General features: G+C 44.4%; 1 protein-coding gene across 1 annotated transcript in view; it reads right to left on the reverse strand.

Annotated features, from left to right (window-relative positions):
• LOC144768501 (fer-1-like protein 4) overlaps positions 1-23,598 on the reverse strand; it is a 936,890-nt gene that overhangs the window by 431,940 nt on the left and 481,352 nt on the right. Inside the window, exons 21-22 of the mRNA XM_078652210.1 lie at positions 15,659-15,775; positions 9,675-9,827 (exon numbers count right to left, since the gene is read on the reverse strand). Of these exons, the coding sequence (XP_078508336.1) occupies positions 9,675-9,827; positions 15,659-15,775 (270 nt within the window). The remainder of the gene's footprint in view (positions 1-9,674; positions 9,828-15,658; positions 15,776-23,598) is intronic.

The following is a 23,598-nucleotide window of genomic DNA, read 5'->3' on the forward strand; positions in this document are numbered from 1 at the left end:
CTGGCATCCTTTCCCCCTATCACTAGAACCTCAGTTTTAGAGCCATTGAGCTTCAGGCAGTGTTGGTTCATCCAGCCTGCAAGCGCCTGCATGCAGGTTTTAAAATTGGCCGCTGCTAAGATGGGTGCCTGTGATAGAGAAATGAGCAATTGAGTATCATCGGCATAGGATACTAATTCTATGCCGTATGATTGGACCACCTCTGCTAATGGAGCCATGTAAAGGTTGAACAGGGTGGGGCTCAGGGCAGAGCCCTGGGGCACCCCCTGTTCTAAGACTATGCTGTCAGAGAGAAACGTGCCTCTCTGGACCTGAAAACTGCGGTCAGCGAGGAAGGCCTTGAGCCAGCCCAATGCCGCCTTGGTGACCCCAGCACTGCTCAGACACTGTAGCAAGATGGAATGAGCCACAGTGTCGAACGCAGCGCTGAGGTCCAGCATAATGAGAGCCATTGTGTGCCCTCCAATCCGCAGAGTTTCGGTCGCTCGCAAGAGGGCCGTCTCGGTCGAGTAATTCTTCCGAAAGCCCGATTGGGAGCTGTGTAGTGCCTTATTAGCCTCTAGATGATCCATGAGCTGTATATTGGCTAGTTTTTCGGTCACTTTAGCAAGGAAGGGCAGGAGGGAAATAGGTCTTAGGTTCTCTAGTGTGTCCTGGCTAACATTTGGTTTCTTTTTTATTGGCAGCACTATAGCCTTCTTCCAGTCTCCCGGGAGAGAGGCCGAAGAAAACGAAAGTTGAATGATTTGTCTAAAATAGGGCTCGAGTACTTCCAAACTAGCATTCAGAACTTTAGGAGGGGCCGGATCTCGAGGAGAGCCCGATTTGACACTTTGGCAAACATTTACCAATACATCAGGTGGAGGGACCAGGAAGCTGTGTAAACAAGAGTCCGTGGGACTAACCTCTCTGTCTTCCGTGAGATCATAGGTGTCGGTCAGGTTTCCAGAGAAGCTTGCATAGATATCCGAGATCTTTCCCGAGAAGTATCTCGCAATCCTATTGCAGGTGTCTACTGAGTCACTGGAGGACCTATTATCAGTCGAGAGTACAGAGATCTCCTTAAAGATTTTAAAGAGCTCCTTCGAGGAGTTCTCTGCCTCATCAATCCGATTTTTGTAGTGGGCGGCTTTAGAGAAGCGAACTTCTCTATAGTACTCCCTCTGCATTTTTTTATATTTTGTTTTAATCATTGGGCAAAAGTTAACACGCCATGCACGCTCCAGCTTTTTACAAGCAGATTTGAGCGTTTGGAGTTCAGGAGTGTACCATGAAGTGGTTTTCCTCGTATTTTTAGGATTACTCCCATTACGAATGGGGGCGGTTTTATCAAGGGCGCCTAAAATGCGGGATTGTAGGTGACTGTATGCAGTTTCACAGTCCATGCCTCCCATCGGACCACCTAATGTGAGATGTTCATTGAAGGTAGCCTGGGAAAAGGATTTCCACTTCCGCCGCGGGTATCGCTGCTCAGAGTCTTTTTTTGATTCATCCTCGGAAGACTGAATGGAAAAAGGAATGACAAGATGATCGGACCAAGGGACCGGGATCGGTGTAGAGGATTGTACTCTAGAGTGGTTACCGAAGATGGGATCCAGGAGGTGCCCAAGTCTGTGAGTAGGGTCCTGATTTATGAGATCAAGCTGTAGGGAATGGAGTTCGGACCTAATGTCGCTCGCCTCCCTATCTAAGGGGTCATCAAAGTGGGCATTCAAGTCGCCAAGCACAAGGAAGCTCTTTTTCCTGATCGCATGGTGAGCAGTGACCTCCAACAGGTTGGCAATAAAATCATACATCCTACCAGGAGGTCTGTACACAAGGATGCCTGAAAGGGAGGTTTGCGGTCCCATGTTTATAGTGAAAACACCAGCTTCACAATGATCAATGTTCAAAGGCAAAAGGGTGCATTGCATAGCAGCTCTAGTAGCAATGGCAATCCCCCCCCCCTGCCCTCCTTCCTATCCAGTCTAGCAAGGGAATAGCCAGGGGGCAAAGCCTCTATGATGTCAGGATCAGAGAGTTCTCCCAGCCACGTCTCGGTAAAAAACAGTATATCAAATTCCTCGTCCTCGAGTAGATGGTAAATTTGAATACTGTGTTTACCGAGAGAGCGGCAGTTAATCAATCCTGCCTTGGCCTGCCTATTTGCAGGAGCCACCCGAGATGGATTGAGGGGTTTGAAAGAACATAGAGGGCAAGCATGTAGTGATAGCACCTCCATGGAGTGTATGCAATTAAGGGAGATCTCAGGACACAGAGCAAACAGCTCCTCTCTATCATAGCGTAAAGTAGGGGATGATATGAGACCAGGGTCCCTGGCCCCGCGCCCCGTCCTGTCGCGGACGGGCGCAGACGGGCTGGACTTTGGCTCGACTTCGGCGCGCTTCCGGCGCGCCCGCTGCACGCGTCCGCTGCGCGGACGCTGACCCAAACACATTTATAGAGGGTAGGGGGGTCGCAAGAGCGCTGCGCTGTGAGCCCTGAACCCGGAAGTGCTGGGCTCCTCCTCACCCTCCGCTCAAACGCCCGTGATTGGACGCGGCGGAACAGGGCGGGAGTGGGCGGACTATGTGGATTCCCCAAGCTCTGACTCAGCCTGGAGAATTACGAGGGGAGCAGGTATAGTGCAATGCAGTTTTCACAGTTTTCACAGTCAAATTCAAGTTTTAAAATCAGTATCAACATACACAGTAAAGTATTTTAAAAGAGCTTCAGTCGCAACAATTAAAAACAGCGCGCTAAACGTGCAACGCTATCCGTGCAGCTGATAACACCCAGAGCGCTAAGTGGATTGAGCCTGCCTCTGCCACCGGCAAGACTCTTCTCCACAGCGCGAGTGCGCTTAACCTGGACTTTAAATAGTAGCCACTCACAGTGTCGCCAGAGCGCTGCGCTGTGAGCCCTGAACCCGGAAGTGCTGGGCTCCTCCTCACCCTCCGCTCAAACGCCCGTGATTGGACGCGGCGGAACAGGGCGGGAGTGGGCGGACTATGTGGATTCCCCAAGCTCTGACTCAGCCTGGAGAATTACGAGGGGAGCAGGTATAGTGCAATGCAGTTTTCACAGTTTTCACAGTCAAATTCAAGTTTTAAAATCAGTATCAACATACACAGTAAAGTATTTTAAAAGAGCTTCAGTCGCAACAATTAAAAACAGCGCGCTAAACGTGCAACGCTATCCGTGCAGCTGATAACACCCAGAGCGCTAAGTGGATTGAGCCTGCCTCTGCCACCGGCAAGACTCTTCTCCACGTCTCACGTCTGAGCATACCCTGCCACCTTAGGGCGAACGAAGAAAAACCAAAGGTGGTGATGGACGGAGCGTTGACAATACAAACACTCATCCCCAGTCAACTGATCTGGGTTTAATCCATCACCGTTCTTTAGCTCACTCCGCCACCCCAGTTCAGACATGGTCATATGCAAATCAATCTGACTCTGTGCCTCATGGGAACAGTCCAGTCCGAACTGCCTGTCTTCCCTGGACCGGAATAAAGCTTCCCAGGACCGGTTTCTGGCATTACAGCCGTCTTCAACCGGGCTTGCTTGACTCCAGTGGCAAAGTGAGCAAGGGACTCACGTCTGAGCATACCGTGCCAACTTAGGGCGAACAAAGAAAAACCAAAGGTGGTGATGGACGTAGCGTTGATTGCTATTTTTGATTTGTCACCCCGAGTGGGATGGGTATGCTCAGACGTGAGTCCCATGCTCTCCACACCACTGAAGTCGAGCTATCCTGGCTGAAGACGGCTGATAGCCAGAAACCGGGCCTAGGATGCTTGATTCCGGTTCAGGAAAGACATGGCTTGGCAGTTCGGGCTGGACTGTTCCCATGAGGCACATGGTCAAGGCTGATTTGCATATGGCCATGTCTGAACTGGGGTGGTGTGGAGTGCAAAAAAACGAGGGATTTAGGCCCAGATCTCTGTACTGGGGTGAATGTATGACATTGATCTGCATTCTGTCCATCAATTGTTGTTTTTGCATTTGTCACCCCGAGTGGGATGGTATGCTCAGACGTGAGTCCCATGCTCTCCACACCACTGGAGTCAAGCTATCCTGGCTGAAGACGGCTGATAGCCAGAAACCAGTCCTAGGATGCTTGATTCCGGTCCAGGAAAGACATGGCTTGGCAGTTCGGGCTGGACTGTTCCCATGAGGCACAGGGTCAAGGCTGATTTGCATATGGCCATGTCTGAACTGGGGTGGTGTGGAGTGCAAAAAAACTATGGATTTAGGCCCAGATCTCTGTACTGGGGTGAATGTATGACATTGATCTGCATTCTGTCCATCAATTGTTGTTTTTGCATTTGTCACCCCAAGTGGGATGGGTATGCTCAGACGTGAGTCTCATGCTCTCCACACCACTGGAGTCAAGCTTTCATAGCTGAAGACGGCTGATAGCCAGAAACCTGTCCTAGGATGCTTGATTCTGGTCCAGGAAAGACATGGCTTGGCAGTTCGGGCTGGACTGTTCCCATGAGGCACAGGGTCAAGGCTGATTTGCATATGGCCTTGTCTGAACTGGGGTGGTGTGGAGTGCAAAAAAACGATGGATTTAGGCCCAGATCTCTGTACTGGGGTGAATCCATGACATTGATCTGCATTCTGTCCATCAATTGTTGTTTTTGCATTTTGTCACCCCGAGTGGGATGGGTATGCTCAGACGTGAGTCCCATGCTTTCCACACCACTGGAGTCAAGCTATCCTGGCTGAAGACGGCTGATAGCCAGAAACCGGGCCTAGGATGCTTGATTCCGGTCCGGGAAAGACATGGCTTGGCAGTTCGGGCTGGACTGTTCCCATAAGGCACAGGGTCAAGGCTGATTTGCATATGGCCATGTCTGAACTGGGGTGGTGTGGAGTGCAAAAAAACGATGGATTTAGGCCCAGATCTCTGTACTGGGGTGAATGTATGACATTGATCTGCATTCTGTCCATCAATTGTTGTTTTTGCATTTGTCACCCCGAGTGGGATGGGTATGCTCAGACGGGAGTCCCATGCTCTCCACACCACTGGAGTCAAGCTATTCTGTCTGAAGACTGCTGATAGCCAGAAACCGGTCCTAGGATGCTTGATTCCGGTCCAGGAAAAACATGGCTTGGCAGTTCGGGCTGGACTGTTCCCATGAGGCACATGGTCAAGGCTGATTTGCATATGGCCATGTCTGAACTGGGGTGGTGTGGAGTGCAACAAAACGATGGATTTAGGCCCAGATCTCTGTACTGGGGTGAATGTATGACATTGATATGCATTCTGTCCATCAATTGTTGTTTTTGCATTTGTCACCACGAGTGGGATGGGTATGCTCAGACGTGAGTCCCATGCTCTCCACACCACTGGAGTCAAGCTATGCTGGCTGAAGACGGCTGATAGCCAGAAACCGGTCCTAGGATGCTTGATTCCGGTCCAGGAAAGACATGGCTTGGCAGTTCGGGCTGGACTTTTCCCATGAGGCACAGGGTCAAGGCTGATTTGCATATGGCCATGTCTGAACTGGGGTGGTGTGGAGTGCAAAAAAAAGATGGATTTAGGCCCAGATCTCTGTACTGGGGTGAATGTATGACATTGATCTGCATTCTGTCCATCAATTGTTGTTTTTGCATTTGTCACACTGAGTGGGATGGGTATGCTCAGACGTGAGTCCCATGCTCTCCACACCACTGGAGTCAAGCTATCCTGGCTGAAGACGGCTGATAGCCAGAAACCGGTCCTAGGATGCTTGATTCCGGTCCAGGAAAGACATGGCTTGGCAGTTCGGGCTGGACTGTTCCCATGAGGCACAGGGTCAAGGCTGATTTGCATATGGCCATGTCTGAACTGGGGTGGTGTGGAGTGCAAAAAAACGATGCATTTAGGCCCAGATCTCTGTACCGGGGTGAATGTATGACATTAATCTGCATTCTGTTCATCAATTGTTGTTTTTGCATTTGTCACCCCGAGTGGGATGGGTATGCTCAGACGTGAGTCCCATGCTCTCCACACCACTGGAGTCAAGCTATCCTGGCTGAAGACGGCTGATAGCCAGAAACTGGTCCTAGGATGCTTGATTCCGGTCCAGGAAAGACATGGCTTGGCAGTTCGGGCTGGACTGTTCCCATGAGGCACAGGGTCAAGGTTGATTTGCAAATGGCCATGTCTGAACTAGGGTGGTGTGGAGTGCAAAAAAACGATGGATTTATGCCCAGATCTCTGTACTGGGGTGAATGTATGACATTGATCTGCATTCTGTCCATCAATTGTTGTTTTTGCATTTGTCACCCCGAGTGGGATGGGTATGCTCAGACGTGAGTCCCATGCTCTCCACACCACTGGAGTCAAGCTATCCTGGCTGAAGACGGCTGATAGCCAGAAACCGGTCCTAGGATGCTTGATTCCGGTCCAGGAAAGACATGGCTTGGCAGTTCGGGCTGGACTGTTCCCATGAGGCACAGGGTCAAGGCTGATTTGCATATGGCCATGTCTGAACTGGGGTGGTGTGGAGCGCAAAAAAACGATGGATTTAGGCCCAGATCTCTGTACTGGGGTGAATGTATGACATTGATCTGCATTCTGTCCATCAATTGTTGTTTTTGCATCTGTCACCCCGAGTGGGATGGGTATGCTCAGACGTGAGTCCCATGCTCTCCACACCACTGGAGTCAAGCTATCCTGGCTGAAGACGGCTGATAGCCAGAAACCGGTCCTAGGATGCTTGATTCCGGTCCAGGAAAGACATGGCTTGGCAGTTCGGACTGGACTGTTCCCCTGAGGCACAGGGTCAAGGCTGATTTGCATATGGCCATGTCTCAACTGGGGTGGTGTGGAGTGCAAAAAAACTATGGATTTAGGCCCAGATCTCTGTACTGGGGTGAATGTATGACATTGATCTGCATTCTGTCCATCAATTGTTGTTTTTGCATTTGTCACCCCGAGTGGGATGGGTATGCTCAGACGTGAGTCCCATGCTCTCCACACCACTGGAGTCAAGCTATCCTGGCTGAAGACGGCTGATAGCCAGAAACCGGGCCTAGGATGCTTGATTCCGGTACAGGAAAGACATGGCTTGGCAGTTCCGGCTGGACTGTTCCCATGAGGCACAGGGTCAAGGCTGATTTGCATATGGCCATGTCTGAACTGGGGTGGTGTGGAGTGCAAAAAAACAATGGATTTAGACCCAGATCTCTGTACTGGGGTGAATGTATGACATTGATCTGCATTCTGTCCATCAATTGTTGTTTTTGCATTTGTCACCCCGAGTGGGATGGGTATGCTCAGACGTGAGTCCCATGCTCTCCACACCACTGGAGTCAAGCTATCCTGGCTGAAGACGGCTGATAGCCAGAAACCGGTCCTAGGATGCTTGATTCCGGTCCAGGAAAGACATGGCTTGGCAGTTCGGGCTGGACTGTTTCCATGAGGCACAGGGTCAAGGCTGATTTGCATATGGCCATGTCTGAACTGGGGTGGTGTGGAGTGCAAAAAAACAATGGATTTAGGCCCAGATCCCTGTACTGGGGTGAATGTATGACATTGATCTGCATTCTGTCCATCAATTGTTGTTTTTGGAACGGTAGACACAGCAAACTCAATCAGTGCCGGTGAAGTATTTTGGCAAAGTAGAGTTAGCGATCAGGCACGGTTGATCTTTGTCAGGTTCAGGCTGCTGGACTCACCAGTTGCAGGGTCCCACAGCAGTAGTAGGCTGAAGTCTTTAATGACCCTGAGACTTTGGGAACAGGGGTAATGCCAGAAAGCCCTTGGAGGATGCTTTAGGTCAGCATAAAGGTAGCAGGCATCAGGCCAGCCCAACAAGGCACGTAGAAAAGTGGCAGTCCCTCCAGCATCTGAACAAGCAGCAGGCCAACACAGCAGAGCAGTTAGCAAAGTGGCAGTGCCTCCTGGCAGCACATCAGTCCTTCTGGCAATGTGCAGATGTAGAACCAGCAGTGTTTGGTTACAGGTCCAAAAAGTGTCTGTTTTGAATAGGTCAGAGCCCCAGTACCTATACCAAAAAGTGCCTTTAATGTGTGGGTGACTTCAAAGGAGCCCTCTGAAGTGCACAGGTCCCCCTTTCTTCCCACTCCTGTCTGCCATTCTAGCTATTGGCGGCAAATCCACCCTTTTTGTGGGGACAGTACACTACCTATTCAAGTGGAGTGTGAGCCCCTCTTCTCCCATCTGCCCAGGAAGACCGATCAGTATGCAGATGAATGCAGATGCAGTTGAGTGTCCTGTGTTGTTGCTGTCCAGAGGGAATGGACAAATGTAGCGCCTCAACAGGAAGCCATAGGAGTACCTGGGGATGGGCGTGATGTGATTAAACCATTTGGTGGAGGAAAAAAGACAAGCTGTGAACTGGGTTACTGTCATGATATGGACCAGGAATTATTTAGTGTTGTAGAACAGCATTTCCATACTCAAGACAAGACTGAAATAGAGGACTTGCAATGGTGTTTATCTGAGCAGGTGGGAGACATTTTGACTTTTGTGAACTGAAGATGAAGGAACACTATTATGGAAATTGTGGGGCTGGGAGGGAAACACTGACCCAAGAGACTAATTGGAATCAATTATCACTCTTGGGTTTCTTACTTTGGCTGATGTCTTTGGAGATGGTCCAAGTACTTTGGGCCGATGATCATAAGGTGGTAATTCCCCAATCCCTACAGAGGAACATTTTAATTTTTGAAGAACTGAGATTCAGTGGTTGATCAGCAATCATTGATCCATTGCTTGGAAGAAATGGTCTAGACCAGAGCAGTTGAGATCCATTGGGTTTTTGATGTTGACGACAACATTATATCTTCTGCACAGTTGTAACATTCTAAATTAAAGGCCTTGGTGACGTCTAGAAATTGGCTGAGATGTGTTTTGAAGATGAGTGTAGAAAGTAAGGGACAAGGGACTATGAGGGAGGCCAGAGTGAAGGAGTTGGAGTGTACAGAAAGAGAGAGAGATAGTTCATGTTTTAAATATTGCATTTTCAGTAAAATATCTCAGTGGGGCAATGTACTCTGCAACTCAAAAGATCGTTAGTTAAAAGATCCCAGAAAAATCTAAAAATAAGAACGAAGAAATAATACTGCATTTTAAAATACATCTTCTATGCCAAAGGTAATAAGAAAGAAAAATACTTTGAAAATTGGCATTTCATGTCTGGTGATTAAAACAGCTAAAGAGTACAATGAAGTATGACAATCCTATTTTTTCTTTAATAGTAAAAGAATGCAAATGACACAGGATGAAACACTTATGCTATGACTGCGAAACTGCAAATAGATATAAGGAAAACGAATAATACGCAAAACCTCATATACCCCACATGTACACTATGTACATGTGGGGTACATGTACATAGTGAAAATGAATAACGTGAGGGACCATGTGTACGCCAGTTTGTACTATTTAAGGTAAACTAATATTTATAATAATCTCTAGTTTAAAAAAGGCATAAAAGCTTCATGAAACCGCCCAAAATTAAGCCTATCCTTAGTCTCCTGATATTAATATGCTTTTTTTCTTATTAAAATAATACTTTGTGCGACGAGACTATTATAATACTTAACCATCACTGAAGATATTTTCAGCCTTCCATATATTTTTCCTCTTTATTTTTGTGTGTCGTTATTTTTTTTATAAGCTATTGTTAATTGGCACCTTGAATTAGCGGCCATTCTCCGAATCCTACTTACCTGAAAAAACACTGTATGCATTTTTGCACAATCTTTTCCTTTTTCCTCCTCCACAACAGAATAGAGCACATCTTGTGCTGGTATCCGAGCATAGGCAACACGCTTGTTATTGCTGAGAATCCAGACCAGCACATCGGGGAGTGTGCACTGGGGCTGTGAGAGAATTGAAAGAGACAGTCATGTGTGAACATAGCAGGCACATATACCACAGTACATCACTAGGAGGAATGGGAATTACATATTCCTTACTTCTAACACTATGTTTAGAGCATTAGCCTTTAAAAAAGGAGAGCTTACATCGCTTCCGTCCTCTATATTCCCATGAGGAAGTGATAGCAGAACTTGACTCAAGTCCATCCCACATGCTCGATGCTCATTGTTTTTGTGTGGAGTTATGTTTGTCTTATATATCCCAATTCCTAAACAAACTAATACCTCATTCTTTAAGCTCTACTGCTTATTCAAAACCCTGCCCAGTGCTCATCCATGTCTATATTATATAAAGAAAACTAATTGCCCTATTAATGAGCCTTTCATAACTCATTCGGAAAGCTGTCCTTTTTAAAGACTATTATGAAGGCCTCAAGAACATGTATTATTAAGCTCCAGCTGAAGTAGAATGTCAGGGCGCTGAAAGGTTCATTCATAAGTGTGTAAATACAATGAATTAGCGCTATTAGACTGGAGTGAAAGAGAAGAACAATTGCAAAGAAGGGTTATAGCAGCCCTCAATTCTGGGAAAATTGAGGGGAGTAGAATACCAGATATGTAAGAAATCGGGCTACTGGCTGACTGGGTTACTGGTTTATTGGGGTGTGAGCCCTGGCCAAAAAGCAACCACAATCTTTGTCAGGGTGAGGAACTAGCAAACCCCAAATTAACCTGTATCCAGCCCCCTGGTAGCTTGGCACAGAGCAGTCCAGCTTAACTTAGAGGTAATGTGTAATGAATTTGTGCAATACTTTAAACAGTAAAACAGTGAAAACACACAAAAAGATCCCACACCATATTAGAATAATAGACCAAATGTAATAAGTAAAACAAGACCAAAACAACAAAATCCAGTGACACCAAACATATACTGGTTACCTACTCACGTTTGGACATTACACTTATAAATGTAATAAGGTAACTCTAACTCCTATGTTATCTATTGAAGAGGTAGGCCTTGCAGTAGTAAAACATAAAAGTAAGAGTTTTCACTGCCAGGGTATGTAAAACCTAAAAGTACATGCCCTGCTTTTTAAATAAATTGCACTCTGCCCTCTGGGCTGTCCAGGGCCTACCCTAGGAGTGACTGATATGCTTTAAACAGGAAGGGTTGGTCCATGCAAAAGGTTTATTTTATCAGGTAGAAGTGGCAGTTTAAAACTGCAAACACACAGACTGCAACTGCAGTCCTGAGGTATGTTCAAGGGCTACTTAATTGGGTGGCACAATCAGTGCTGCAGTCCCACTCTTAGCATTTAATTTACAGGTCCTAGGCACATGTATTGCCATTTTACTAGAGACTTATAAGTACATTAAAGATGCCAAACAGGCAAGAACCAATTTAACCATGTTTATAGAAGGGAGCACAAGCACTTTAGCACAGAGTCTTATGGCCAGCAGAAACACATTTAGTAAAAAGTGGAGGCTAAAGGCAAAATGTTTGGGGGGACCCTGCAGAGATGGCCAAGTCCAACAAGACAGGTTGCTCTTGATATTGAGAAAAAGATTGGGGCTACTTTATGAAGTCTCAACAATCCTATATTTTCCCAGAGTCAAGTGAATGCACCAGCCAATGGAGGAAACTTCTTGAGACAATAAGGCAGGAATTTGCACAGGTGGGAGTCAGTGCATGCTTGATTTCGAAGTGAAATGGAAGATAATCTGAGACTATAAGGAATATTTTTTTGGGACCTTAACCAGCAGGAACCCCCATTGGAGCTTGGATGTACACAGGGATAGGTCTGTCATGTTATTAATCTACTAGCAGCCCGTCCCGACGTTGTCCGGGTATAAAAAAGAATGTCAGGCTCTGCATTCAATAATGACGGCGCCAACGTTCAGCGTGTGTGGCCTCACAGTGTCCCTAAGTGGCACCGCGATGCTGTGCTGATGCAGATGCTGTGCGTGTCTGTAATCCACCCCAATGACACAGTGCGGAAACGCGCCTTACCCGTTTTGGCCTGCACAATGTTCCCGGGTGCCTCTGTACGCGATGCTGTGTGTGTCCCGAATTTACCCCAATGACACAGTGTGCACACGCGCCTCATCCATCTTGGCCTGCACAATGTGCCCAGGTGCACTTAGACACCGTTACCATCTACGTGATACGACGCTATCCGCACACACCATGGGACGCTCTGCCCACGTCATAGGACGCTACGACGCTATCCGCACACACCATGGGACGCTCTGCCCACGTCATTGGACGCTATTCTCACACCCCTACACAGACGCTATTCCCTGCACAGACGCTATTCCCACGCTGCAGGCAACGTATGCTCCTCAGAGCCCTACGCTATTCTCACACCCCTGCACAGATGCTATTCCCTGCACAGACGCTATTCCCACACTGCAGGCGGCGTATGCTCCTCAAAGCCGGTGCTACTTCCAGTAGGACGCTATTCTCACACCCCTGCACAGATGCTATTCCCATGCTGCAGGTGGCGTATGCTCCTCAGAGCCGGTGCTACTTCCATCGGACTACTTTGTCCCGCAACGTGCTTTGTCCCTTGCAAAGTATATGTTGCGCTGGTGTATAGCCTATGTCCATCTGCTTTGCCTCACCTTTCCAATGCTGCATGCGGTGTCCCGGTTGGCGCTGTGGTTCCTAAGCTTACCCGCCTCAAAGGTTTGGGCTCTCTCTTTATAATAGTAGTATAGATATAGCCCTCTCCTCTTCAATAGATTGTGAATCATTTGCTGGAGATTATTCATCAGGTCCACAGGAACCCGCAATGAAGGTTCTTGATAGCAATTACTTTCAGAAGAGTCATAGCCCAGGTCATAGCTGGGGTGTTCATATTGGAATCCATTGTCATCTTCATCCTGGAATTATGGATGCTGTGTTTCTTCATCTAGTGGTTCTCCATATCATCATGATCGCCCTGACATACATGATAAGCATCACTATCCTTCTGTGCCTCATTACCATTGATGGGTTTGGCTATAATCAGGGCAATAAAGGTGATCATTGTCTTATTCTATCTTCTCATAACTCTCGGATTAAGGATGTGGAAGTACCTTGTTTGGGCATATATACTCTAGAATGAGTACAGAAGTGAATCTAGTTTCACAAATGTGTGTGATGCTTATGTAAAAGGCAGTCACACCAGAACCATCTTCTGCCATTACTAGGCCTGCTGGACGCACAAAACTGATTTTGTACCAACATTTTTACTTGACTCATGTAGGCCCTCTACCTTGTACACATACACATGTTTTATATATTTAACTTGCACTGTGTGATCTCCAGGCATTTGTGGCCTTTTGAGGAATATTGTGATTTAATTAAAGCCAACATTCTAATTATTCTTCACAAAGATCTGTGTGGGGCATTTTGTTTTTGGTGAATCAAACATTTAGACACTGAATACAATGTCGAGCGTACCGTAAGGACTTGCGTCTGCCAGACACCGTAGTGGTCTGGAAACCGCTTTGCCCTAGGTCGGCGGTTTCGACCTTGGTATTACGATACAACCGCACATAGGGAGGTCGCAAACATGCAGTTTACAATTGAAGCTTGTGCAGCGGCGGAAAATGCCCGCAGCACAAGCTGTCATTGTAAAAGGCATGTTTGAGAACATCCCTCCAACCTATGGCAGGCACCACACGGTGCCTGCCACACATTGCAGAAATGTTTAGGGGACACCATAGGTGCCCCTCTGCACGCATTGCAGAGGGCCATGTGGAAGGAGGCCCTGCTAGGGGCCCCCAAAACACTTTCCAACAGCCTTTCAATGTCAGAAACTGTCATCATAATCCCTAGGCAGGAGGGTATTATGTTATGTTTCCAATTGGAAAGTGTTAGATGGTCCCCCCAGCTGCTGCCCCCGACCGCAGACTTTGTAATGTATCAGTCGGACCGCAGCAGCAGATTGCGGTTGGAATGGAACCAACAAGCCATCTGTTGCTGTCCAACCGCCATCGTAATAGGCCCATTAATGTTTTGTTACAATTTACATCAGTTGCTCCTGGTTATTAATGGTTCATATGCCACTTCAAGTCCATTTAATATTTGGAGAAATTAGCACTGATGAGCAAACATTCTCCATGGTCCAGACCTTCAAGACAATGCAGATGGTCATTAGAGGCTGCCAGATTGACTAGAAAAAGTATAATGTACGATTGCAAAAGAAAAATAGACATCTGGGAAATGAGTAAAACTCATAGGCATTACATGTGGCCTGGGTAAAAGTCTGAAGTATGATGGACTAGGAGGGTGGTGGAATTCAGCATAAAGCCGTCTCATTGATTGAAGTTTGGGTCTTTGCCAACGAAGGATATTGTGTTACTAAGTAGACACCAGGTAATGCTTGTCAGGCATTTTAAATGTATGGACTGTTAATGTAATTTACGGTGGACTGGACGACTCATGCGTGTGTATCCATGAAAGTTCGAAAGGTAAAGAATAAAGCTTTATTCTGAGCCTGTTGCCTGTCTCTGTCCTCATGGCTTTGCATTGTTCCACCACAGCTAAGGCACAACCAAGGTAGGGCGTTCCCAGTGCTTGAAATCGAAATATAAAAGTTCAATTACTCACAATCTCACAATACCTATTTGGTACCGAGAAATGTGAAGGCTCTCTCATTAAAAGTGTTTCACCCCTGCTGAAAAATGCTGTTGCTCTTCCTTTAAAATTAAATAGCTCTAGGTTCCTAGCATGCCCAAAGGTAGTGTGTATTTTGGGGTATGTACAAAACAATTTGAGTTATCATGGGTGATTTCTGTGCAAACACATAAAGGGAATTCCCAATATGGGTAAATATGGGCACTTTCCCCTTCATTCATAGTCAAGCATATTAATCACGTGGCAAAAGTGCATATTGCATTATCACTCTGGCTGTTTTTCCATGGGTTTACTTTATAACAAATTGTAAAGACTGCATGTGTTGCCACCTCCCAACAAGTTTTTCCCAAACAAATATCTTTAGGTAATACTTGGTTTGATTTGTGCAAGAAAACCATCGGGATATGCATAATTTGAGCCAGAATTTGTTACTGACTCAGAATGTGAAATTATACAAAATGACCACCGTCTATGATTGCTTTTAAATAAAGCAATCTTTTTTTAATGCAGCCTGTTTTTCTAACAGTAAAAAGGGTTGAGTTTAAAAAAGGAAATGAAAACTTTCACAAGAATTGTTAGGAGCAGACAGTAGTCCATGGAACAGTTATTGATGTCTGCTCCACAAAGCAGAAAGGATCCCTTGGGGCCCTTCCCGTTTGCAAATAGCGTATCGCCTCCCATGAGGCGGTGGTAAAATATTACCGTTTTTTTCTCTTAGTAGTTCAGATACACTCTTCATTCTTCAAGTGTTTGATACTGCCCTTATTTTGATGTGAAGGCCAATATTTATTTATTTGCATAGTTAAATAAAACCATTGCATACAATAAAACCAGATCAAATACGTCAAAGTATAAAATATAAAACGTCTCAGAACAACTCTAAAACCATTAACTTTTTTAACAATTAATCAGTGCATTCTAAGTTTGTGCAAAGTATCCTACGATAAAACAGCCCTTATACCAGTAATTATGTACAGTACAACTCAAGATTATTGTGTGTTCTGTGGGGTAGCCCTCAGTGGCTTAGTCTTATAGCGGTTCGGCCACAGACCAGGTCTTTGTCGGGGTATCGTTCAAGATGTTATTACATACTGCAAGCATTGTTCCGGTGTAATTTTGATGTGCCATTAACAGCTCATTTTCCTCTTTAATGCCAACTGGACATGGGAGTCAAAACGCAGTGCTAATACCGTAAGTGTCACTGTACCTCCGAAGCCAAGAATCGCAGCTTTGTAAGCATTCTTCTTGCATCCACCATTTTTTCCTTCACATTAGCAGGGGTTAATCTTCTGCTTGTTCGTATTCCCTGCTTTGCCACAAAAGCCTAGATAATATAAAAGCACACATTACAGTCAGGAAACCCAATGAGTTTGAAGTAGCAACTGCTTAAACATCAACTACAATAATATGGAACTTTCTTGAGTACATTTGAAGACGAAAGAAAACTAATTTTCCAGGAAAAAACACTTAAATGCACCACAGAATTATGTGATGTAAATAATCAGGGACATTTAGACATATCGATAATGCTAAAACAGATGCAAACGCAAATTGCATCCATTGTACCATTAGCTGCCATTAGCAGAAACACGAGCTTTAACAGTAACAGTACCTACAAACAGGTGGTTACAGTTTGCATTGTTTATTCTCCATTCTTTTACATATGGGTACAAACCGGGTGCATACCACTTGCAGCTCGAATCTAATTTGCACCCATCTGTAAATAGACACTTATCTGTGTCATTTATAACCATGCACTAGAGCTAAATATCAGATCGGATAGTCTTTTATTTAGTATACAGAAAAAAGTATAACAATAAAAACAAAGATTAAAATATGTATTAAAAACAAATAAATCTGTAAAAAATCGATACTGAAAAAAAGAACAACATAGCTGGCTATTACATCCCAGGTTAGTTTTTCGGAAAAAGGACCTACATGTGCTTCCTCGTGTCAAATATGAGTGCGTTTCTCATCTGAACGCATTGACACATCAGACTGGTGGCGATTTTAAGGTGGTCACAGGAGCTCAGAAAAAATAGAGCACTGTAGCGATAGTCAGATCATTAAACTGCACTTTTTGAATTCGAGCCTTCAAGACCTCTTGTATATACTTTAGTATATACTTATATGTGTATGTACTTTGTGGGCTCTGGAGATCAGCACTAGGACTTGTCTACTTCTGCTAAGGGACTTTTTTCTGTTCAACTGCCTCTATTTCACTGTCTTCATAGAAAACCACCAGCAGAGGTCAGTAAAATGCCACAGTTACTTTCTGCTTGTTCAATTGCCTATATTTACCTGTCTTGATTAAAAACGACCAGTAGAGGTCAGTAAAATACCAGAAATGATTTGTGCTTAGGGACTTTATTTTTTTATTTTTCTGGCAACTGCCTCTATTTAAATTTTTTGATGGAAAACGACCAGCAGAGGTCAGTAAAATGCAAGATTCACTTTAGCATTCTCTAGATTCCAGTCCATAGAAATTGTCTTCCACGAGCACCCGTAGACAATAATATTTTTTTCAAATCTTGTATTTAAGTGATATGACTACCGAAGGCCCTGATATTATATTAAAAACAGAGCTTTGGACTATACCATTTCCAGCTGAAAGGCAATATTTTTCTCCATGTGTCCTCATACCTGGCGTGTCATGCAGTTTGGTGCTTAATTACCCTCCATGTTAAAGAACAGTAGGTGATCCGGCACCCAGGCTAATGTGCTGCATAGCTAAATACATATAAGGTCCCAAAGGCAAGACTGATTGCATTGCAAATGCTTGTTTCTTCTAGTGTTGCCGCGTTGTCTATTGGACATCTCTATCACTTAACCAGTTTTTTAACATGTAGTGTTTGTTGGGTAAGTCCATCTATATCTGCACCAAATGCTGCCAAGATTGCCAGTTTGAAAATTGACTTTATAAATTGTAGTGAACAGGCCCAGCTACTCTGAAGTACTGAAGACATTAATGAAATTATTTTACCATGTTCTTTAAGATTGTTTTGTTGGTTAGTTGTTTTTAAAAGTTTTTTTAGTTTATTATTTTGGTTTGTTGTATTTCAGCAACGTGGCAGCTGAAAAGATTTTGTAGCCACCTCAGTGTCTTCCGTATACAGGTGAACTTTTATTTACCTTGGTGAAGATGGAAGAAACATTTTGATTCTTACTTTCGTGACTACAGGGGGGTGAGCATTTTTCAGGATCTAGGAAGCATGGTGTGTTACGACATAGTCTTGAGGAGGAAGGGGTATATATTTATGATAGTTTAGAAGAGGTGAAGATAGAGAATGGCGATTAAGAACCAAGGGTTACTTATGAGATGTTGGTAAAAATGCTTAAATTATGGCTTTAAATGCAAACAAATGTGGTTTTGGAGAGAAATAAATGTTTTCCACACCAACAAGCTACATTGGAGCGGATTGCAGTTAATGTCTTCTGTCTGAGGAATATTGCAAGAACATGGGAATTCGAAGAATGTATTAACTTATATGGAACCAATTGATCTGTTGCACAAATAATCTCAAATTGAAAGAGAAGTTATTGTCAAAAAGTGGAGCACACTTCAAGTTGGGTGAAAGAAATGAGTTTGGATGAACATGAAGTTTCTAAGATAGCAATACTGGTTGTCCTAAACAGCGAGGAGACAATTAAGAAGATCAGTTAAAGAACCTTTATTAAACACCAACTGCAGTAAAGTCAGATGTTATTGGTGTGGCAGTAACCACCATATGTCATGTTATCAAACTGTTATTCCAAAATCTATTTGCGGGAAAAGTGGGAGAATGGGTATGTAAAAGTTTGCCAAAATATGGTACAGAAGAAGGAGGTGTAATTCAACAAGTTGATGCCATTCACAGTGATGTAAAAATAGTTTTGCCTTAGATTGTGTGCTACTGTTGGGTTTGATAGTGGTAAATTGGTCATGCTAGAATGCAAAATTGTGATTCTTGACTAAATGAAGGTGGACAAGGCAGATTTGGGTTCATCATACTATTAGATGATAATATCGAGAAATTCCTTTGGCAAAGATGGCATAGAATTATAAAAATCTGATATCAATCCATTTAGATATAGGGGAACCACTACTGATTTTATAGGTTATAACCCCACGTTGATAAATTTCAGAGGAAGGGAAACTTGCAGCAAGGTCTACATTGCCAAGAGGGGTGACAGCTGATTAGGGTTGATCCCAACTCTCCTGTACAGCTACTAATCATAACCAGGATGGTTGAAGATGAAGATATAAGGGACTATACACAAAGAAAAAATGACGTGAGTAAATCTTCACATGTAAGTGTACTCTTAAACGTTTGAGTAGCTTTAGTACTTTTGGCTATTCACCATTTACGAGTATAATGTTACTCAAAAGTGTAGACTTACATGTCCTCACCTACTGAAATAGGGGATGGATTCACAAAAAATGTCAAATGCAACTGCAAAGTCACTACGTGTAGAGACTTTACGACTGTGTTCTACATTCCACAAATGACATATTATAAATGTAGAACAATATTAGAACCTTGTATCGTTTCATAAGTGTTTTTCTAATTATCAACTTTGTTCTACACTCTATACACTAGCAGATGTAGTCTCTGGATGAAAGAAAGTGTAGTAAAGCCCTGCTAGGAGTATCGGCTCCTACAAGGTAACCAAAAAGGAAGTCGATACTCACTAGACAGGAATTGACATCCATTCTATGCCACTCAGAAGAGTTTTGTTAAGGAGAAAGAAACAAACACTGGGAGAGTAACAGATGGAAACTCAAAAAAAGAGACAGAGGCATATGTAGAGACAGGGATGGGGGAGTAGAAGAGAGAATGAGGGAGTAACAGAGCGAAATTCTGGAGCAAGGCAAGAAGCTATTTCAAAACTAAAGACACAATCGATCTAAATGTAAGAAATTGAATTACTATTTGGGATGGGTGACTACCCAACTTAAGGAATAAACACAACTCCTGCAAGTGTCAACGAAGCAAGACACTAAATTAACCCAAGCTCATATCCCTGGTAGCTATTGCACAGAGCACGCTGGCTTAACTTAGGGCGATATGTAAACTATTCATGCAGTACTGGTAGTTTACTAGTAGTTTAATACATTCAACATGCAAAATAAAGCCCATACTAAACTGAATTAGAAAACAGAGTAAAAGTTTAAAAACAAAATGAGAAAAATCCAATAAACGGAACCAGGGATATGAATTTTTAAAGTTTCAGAAAAAAATAGCACCGAAAAGCCCAAAGCAATAAGGACAGTCAATGGAAATTTGGGACCTAAGCACAATTTTAGACTGACTGTGATGGAGCACGGGTCAGATATATCAGTCAGGTTCATCCTGGTCAAAGATTTTATCTTCTGACTTAGGGCCTGAGTTACAGTTTGGCGGACACGGTTACCCTGTCACAAACAGGACGGATATCCCGTATGCTGTATTACAAGTCCATTATATCCTATGGCACTTGTAATACAGAGGATGGGATAGCCTTTATGCTTATGACAGAGTAACCGATCTGCCAAACTCTAAATCAGGCCCATCGTCCTTTAAGTCTCAAAGCACTACTGGGGTACACTTATGAAGCCCCCAGGACTGCAGTGGAGACAATTAGAGACCAACAGGGTGTACATCAGAGGCTAACAGTGGGGTCTAGTCCAAGTCCAGTCGTCACTGATAGCTGGGCACTTCCAGAAAAAGCAGACTTGTAGTTTGTTGTGCCCTGTTGTAACACTGCAGGTTTAACAGGTGGCCAGCTTTGAGATTGTACCATGGATTATCGAGCCTAGGAATTTCGTAATACACTAATATTGTGGACAGACTATCGAAAGATATTTTTAAGGAAGAACATTTACTATTCTTAACTCCACTACTATGCCCTTTAAAAATATATATGTATGTATGTATACACATACATACATATATATGAATATTCACTGAAAAAACAAAAGTTACGAGGGCAATTATAGTTAGGAAAATTTATAAAAACGTAGAAATTCCCTGCAAAAAAACAAAGGTTACAGGAATGTTTTAGTTAAGCTTAGATTTGACACACAGAACCATGGAAATTCAGCAGTTATAGTTACTTGAGCTCACTATAAAGTATGCTCCTGCAATGCACTGCTTATGACCTCACAGATTACATTACTCATGACATGGTCAGTGAAATCATGGATGACATCACTGATGACATCTCAAAACTGTTAGTGTCTGAGTGGGTAGGTGAGTAGCAGCATGAGTGTCTGAGCGGGTCTATGGCCGGGTGCATCAGTATCTGAGTGGGTCTGTGAGTGTCTGAGTGGGTCTGCGAGTATCTGAGTGGGTCTGTGAGTGGGTGCATGAGTCTCTGTGTGGGTCTGTAAGTGGGTGCATGAGGTTCTCTGTGAGCGGGTGTGTGAGTGTAAGTTGGTCTGTGAATGGGTGTTTCAGTATCTGAGTGGGTCTATGAGTGGGTGTGTGAGTCTCTGTGGGAGTCAGTGACAGGGTGTGTTAGTGTCTGAGTGGGTCTGTGAGTGGGTATTTGAGCAGGTACGTAATTGGGTGAGTGAGTGTCTGAGTTGGTGGTGAGGCTATGAGTGGGTGAGTGAGTCTCTGAGTGAGTGCATGAGAAGCTGAGTTGGTATATGAGTGGGTGCATGAGTCTCTGAGTGGTTCTGTGAGTGAGTGCATGAGTGTGTGAGTGGGTGTATGAGTGTCTGAGTGGGTCTGTGAGTGGGTGTGAGAGTGTCTAAATGGGAAGGGGAGTGGGTGCATTAGTGTCTGAGTGAATGTGTGAATGTATTTTCATTGAATTTCTAAGGTTTTTTAAATTCTATATCCTAACTCTAAAATTCCAGTAACCTCTGATTTTTTCAGTGAATTTCCATGTTGTTTTAATGTTATTTCCTAACTATAACGTCCCTGTAACCTTTGTTTTTTTTTGTGAATTTCTAAGGTTTAAAAAAAATCCTAACTATAACCTTTAGTCTTTGAGAGTCGGCTTGTGAGTGGCTGTATAGGTCAGTGAGTAGGTGCATGAGTGGCTGTGGGGGATCCATGAGTGGGTATGTGAATGACTGTCTAGGTAAGTGAGTGGGTGTGTGAGTGGTTTTGTGAGTAGTTTTCTTGTCAAGTGAGTGGGTATGTGAGTGGCTGCATGGGTGTGTGAGTGGTATTGTGGGTATGTGAGTGCGTATGTCAGTGGCTGAATGGGGCTGTGAGTGGGTGTGCAAGTGGTTTTGTGGGTGTGTGACTGGGTGCGTGAGCCTCTGAGTAGGTCTGTGAGTGGGTGCATGAGTATCCAAGTAGGTAGGTTATTGGGTTCAGAACCCTCTGAATAGGTCTGTGAGAGGATGCACGAGTCTTTGAGTGGGTCTGTGAGTGGCTGGATGACTGTCTAATTGGGTCTGTGAGCGTCTGAGTGTGTCTGTGAGTGGCTGCATGTGTATCTGAGTGGATGTGAGTGAGTGCATCAGTGTCAGAATGGGTCTTTCAGTGGGTGTGTGAGTGTCTGGTTGGGTAGCTGAGTGGCTACATGAGTGTCTGAGTGGGTCTTTGAGTGGATGTGTCAGTGTCTTAGTGGGTCTCTGAGTGGGAATGTGAGTGTCTGTGAGTAGGTACATAAGTCTCTGAGTGGGTTTGTAGGTGGGTGCATGAGTTTCTGTGCGTGTCTTAGTTGGTATGCCATGGTCTGATTGAGTCTGCGAGTAGGTGCATGGTTGTATGGAGTATGAGTAGGTTTGTGAGTGGGTGTGATAGTGGGTGCATGAGTTGGTGTGTGGGTGTGAGTGGGTGCAGAGTGTATGAGTTTCTCTGTGAGTGGGTGCATGAGTGTCTAAGTGGGTGTGAGTATATGCCTGAGTGTCGAAGTAGGTAGGTGAGTGTCTGAGTGGGTCCATGAGTGGGTGTGGGAGTATCTTAGTGGGAAATTGAGAGTGTGCATTAGTTTCTGAGGCAGAGTATGAATGTTTTTTTTCAGCAAAATTCGCAAATCCATAACAACGGTACATGGGGTCACATTGGGTGTCGCAACAGAGTCCCCAAACATGAAACAAAACATTGGTTTGAGGCATTTTGATGCCCATAAGCAGTCCCTCAGAGACTACCTACTATGCACTCATGGGGTCAGGGTACCTCTACCATGACCACTTCAATAATATACAACCTTTATGTTCAGCCGCCCGGGACCGTCTCCCATTATATAAAATGGTAGCCACTCAATCACAGCATGCTGTTGGTTTGTGGAGTCACGACACATCATGAATGATTCGTGGAGAATTCGGGTTCCTAGCTATACAAATTAGTTTTTCCTTTAATATCTCAGAAACTACGGGACAGATTTACACCAAATAACAAAAAAGGGCACTTTCTGGACCAAGAGCTACCCTTCTGCCACGTTTGGTGTAATTCCATCTAGCAGTTTGGGGTGTAGATGTTCAACTAAGTGGGTCTGTGAGTGGGTGCATGAGTCTCTGTGAGGGTCTGTAAGTGGCTACATTAAGGCTGCAGTGCTAGGCCTGGAGCCATGTTTGTACTGCCACTGTAGTGGGTGGCACAATAGGTGTTGCTGTTCTTCAATGTCATTTAACTTCCAGGCCCTAGGCCCACCCTGTATCATATACTAGGGACTACATGTAAGTTAAATATACTAAATATAAGTATGCCAATTCCACCATGTTAAAAAGAGGGAGCCCAGGCACTTTACAACTGGTTAGCAGGGCTAAAGTGCACAGAGGTCTAAATCCAGCAAAAATACATTGACAAAAAAGAGGGAAAAGTCTGTGATGACCATGAAGAAAAGGCCAATTTCTTACTCAGGCAGCCCTCAGCCAAATGCTAGGGTACACTAGTCAATCACTTAATAAACTTCCCTGTTCAGGTGATAGAATGTGTCATAGAGAAGGTGAAGCACTTTGATTATCCAGGGGTGAGAATGATGGATAATATGATCTGGGTCCCACAAAATATGAAAAGTAATATCAGCCTCCACCAAAGGACCTCAGCCATTGTAAGTAAGTATAAGGCCCCTTCAAGGGGACCTATTACCCCAGCCTTCACTGTCTACAAAGCTGCAGCAGAGGCAGCAGCGATGTATGGTGCTGAACTTCGGGGGTCTACCAATTGTCAAATACTTACGCTGGCTGAAAATTAATTCATTAGGTCCCTGCCCAACTTACCC

The sequence above is a fragment of the Lissotriton helveticus genome, chromosome 7 (assembly GCF_964261635.1).
Source record: "Lissotriton helveticus chromosome 7, aLisHel1.1, whole genome shotgun sequence".
Lineage (NCBI taxonomy): Eukaryota > Metazoa > Chordata > Amphibia > Caudata > Salamandridae > Lissotriton > Lissotriton helveticus.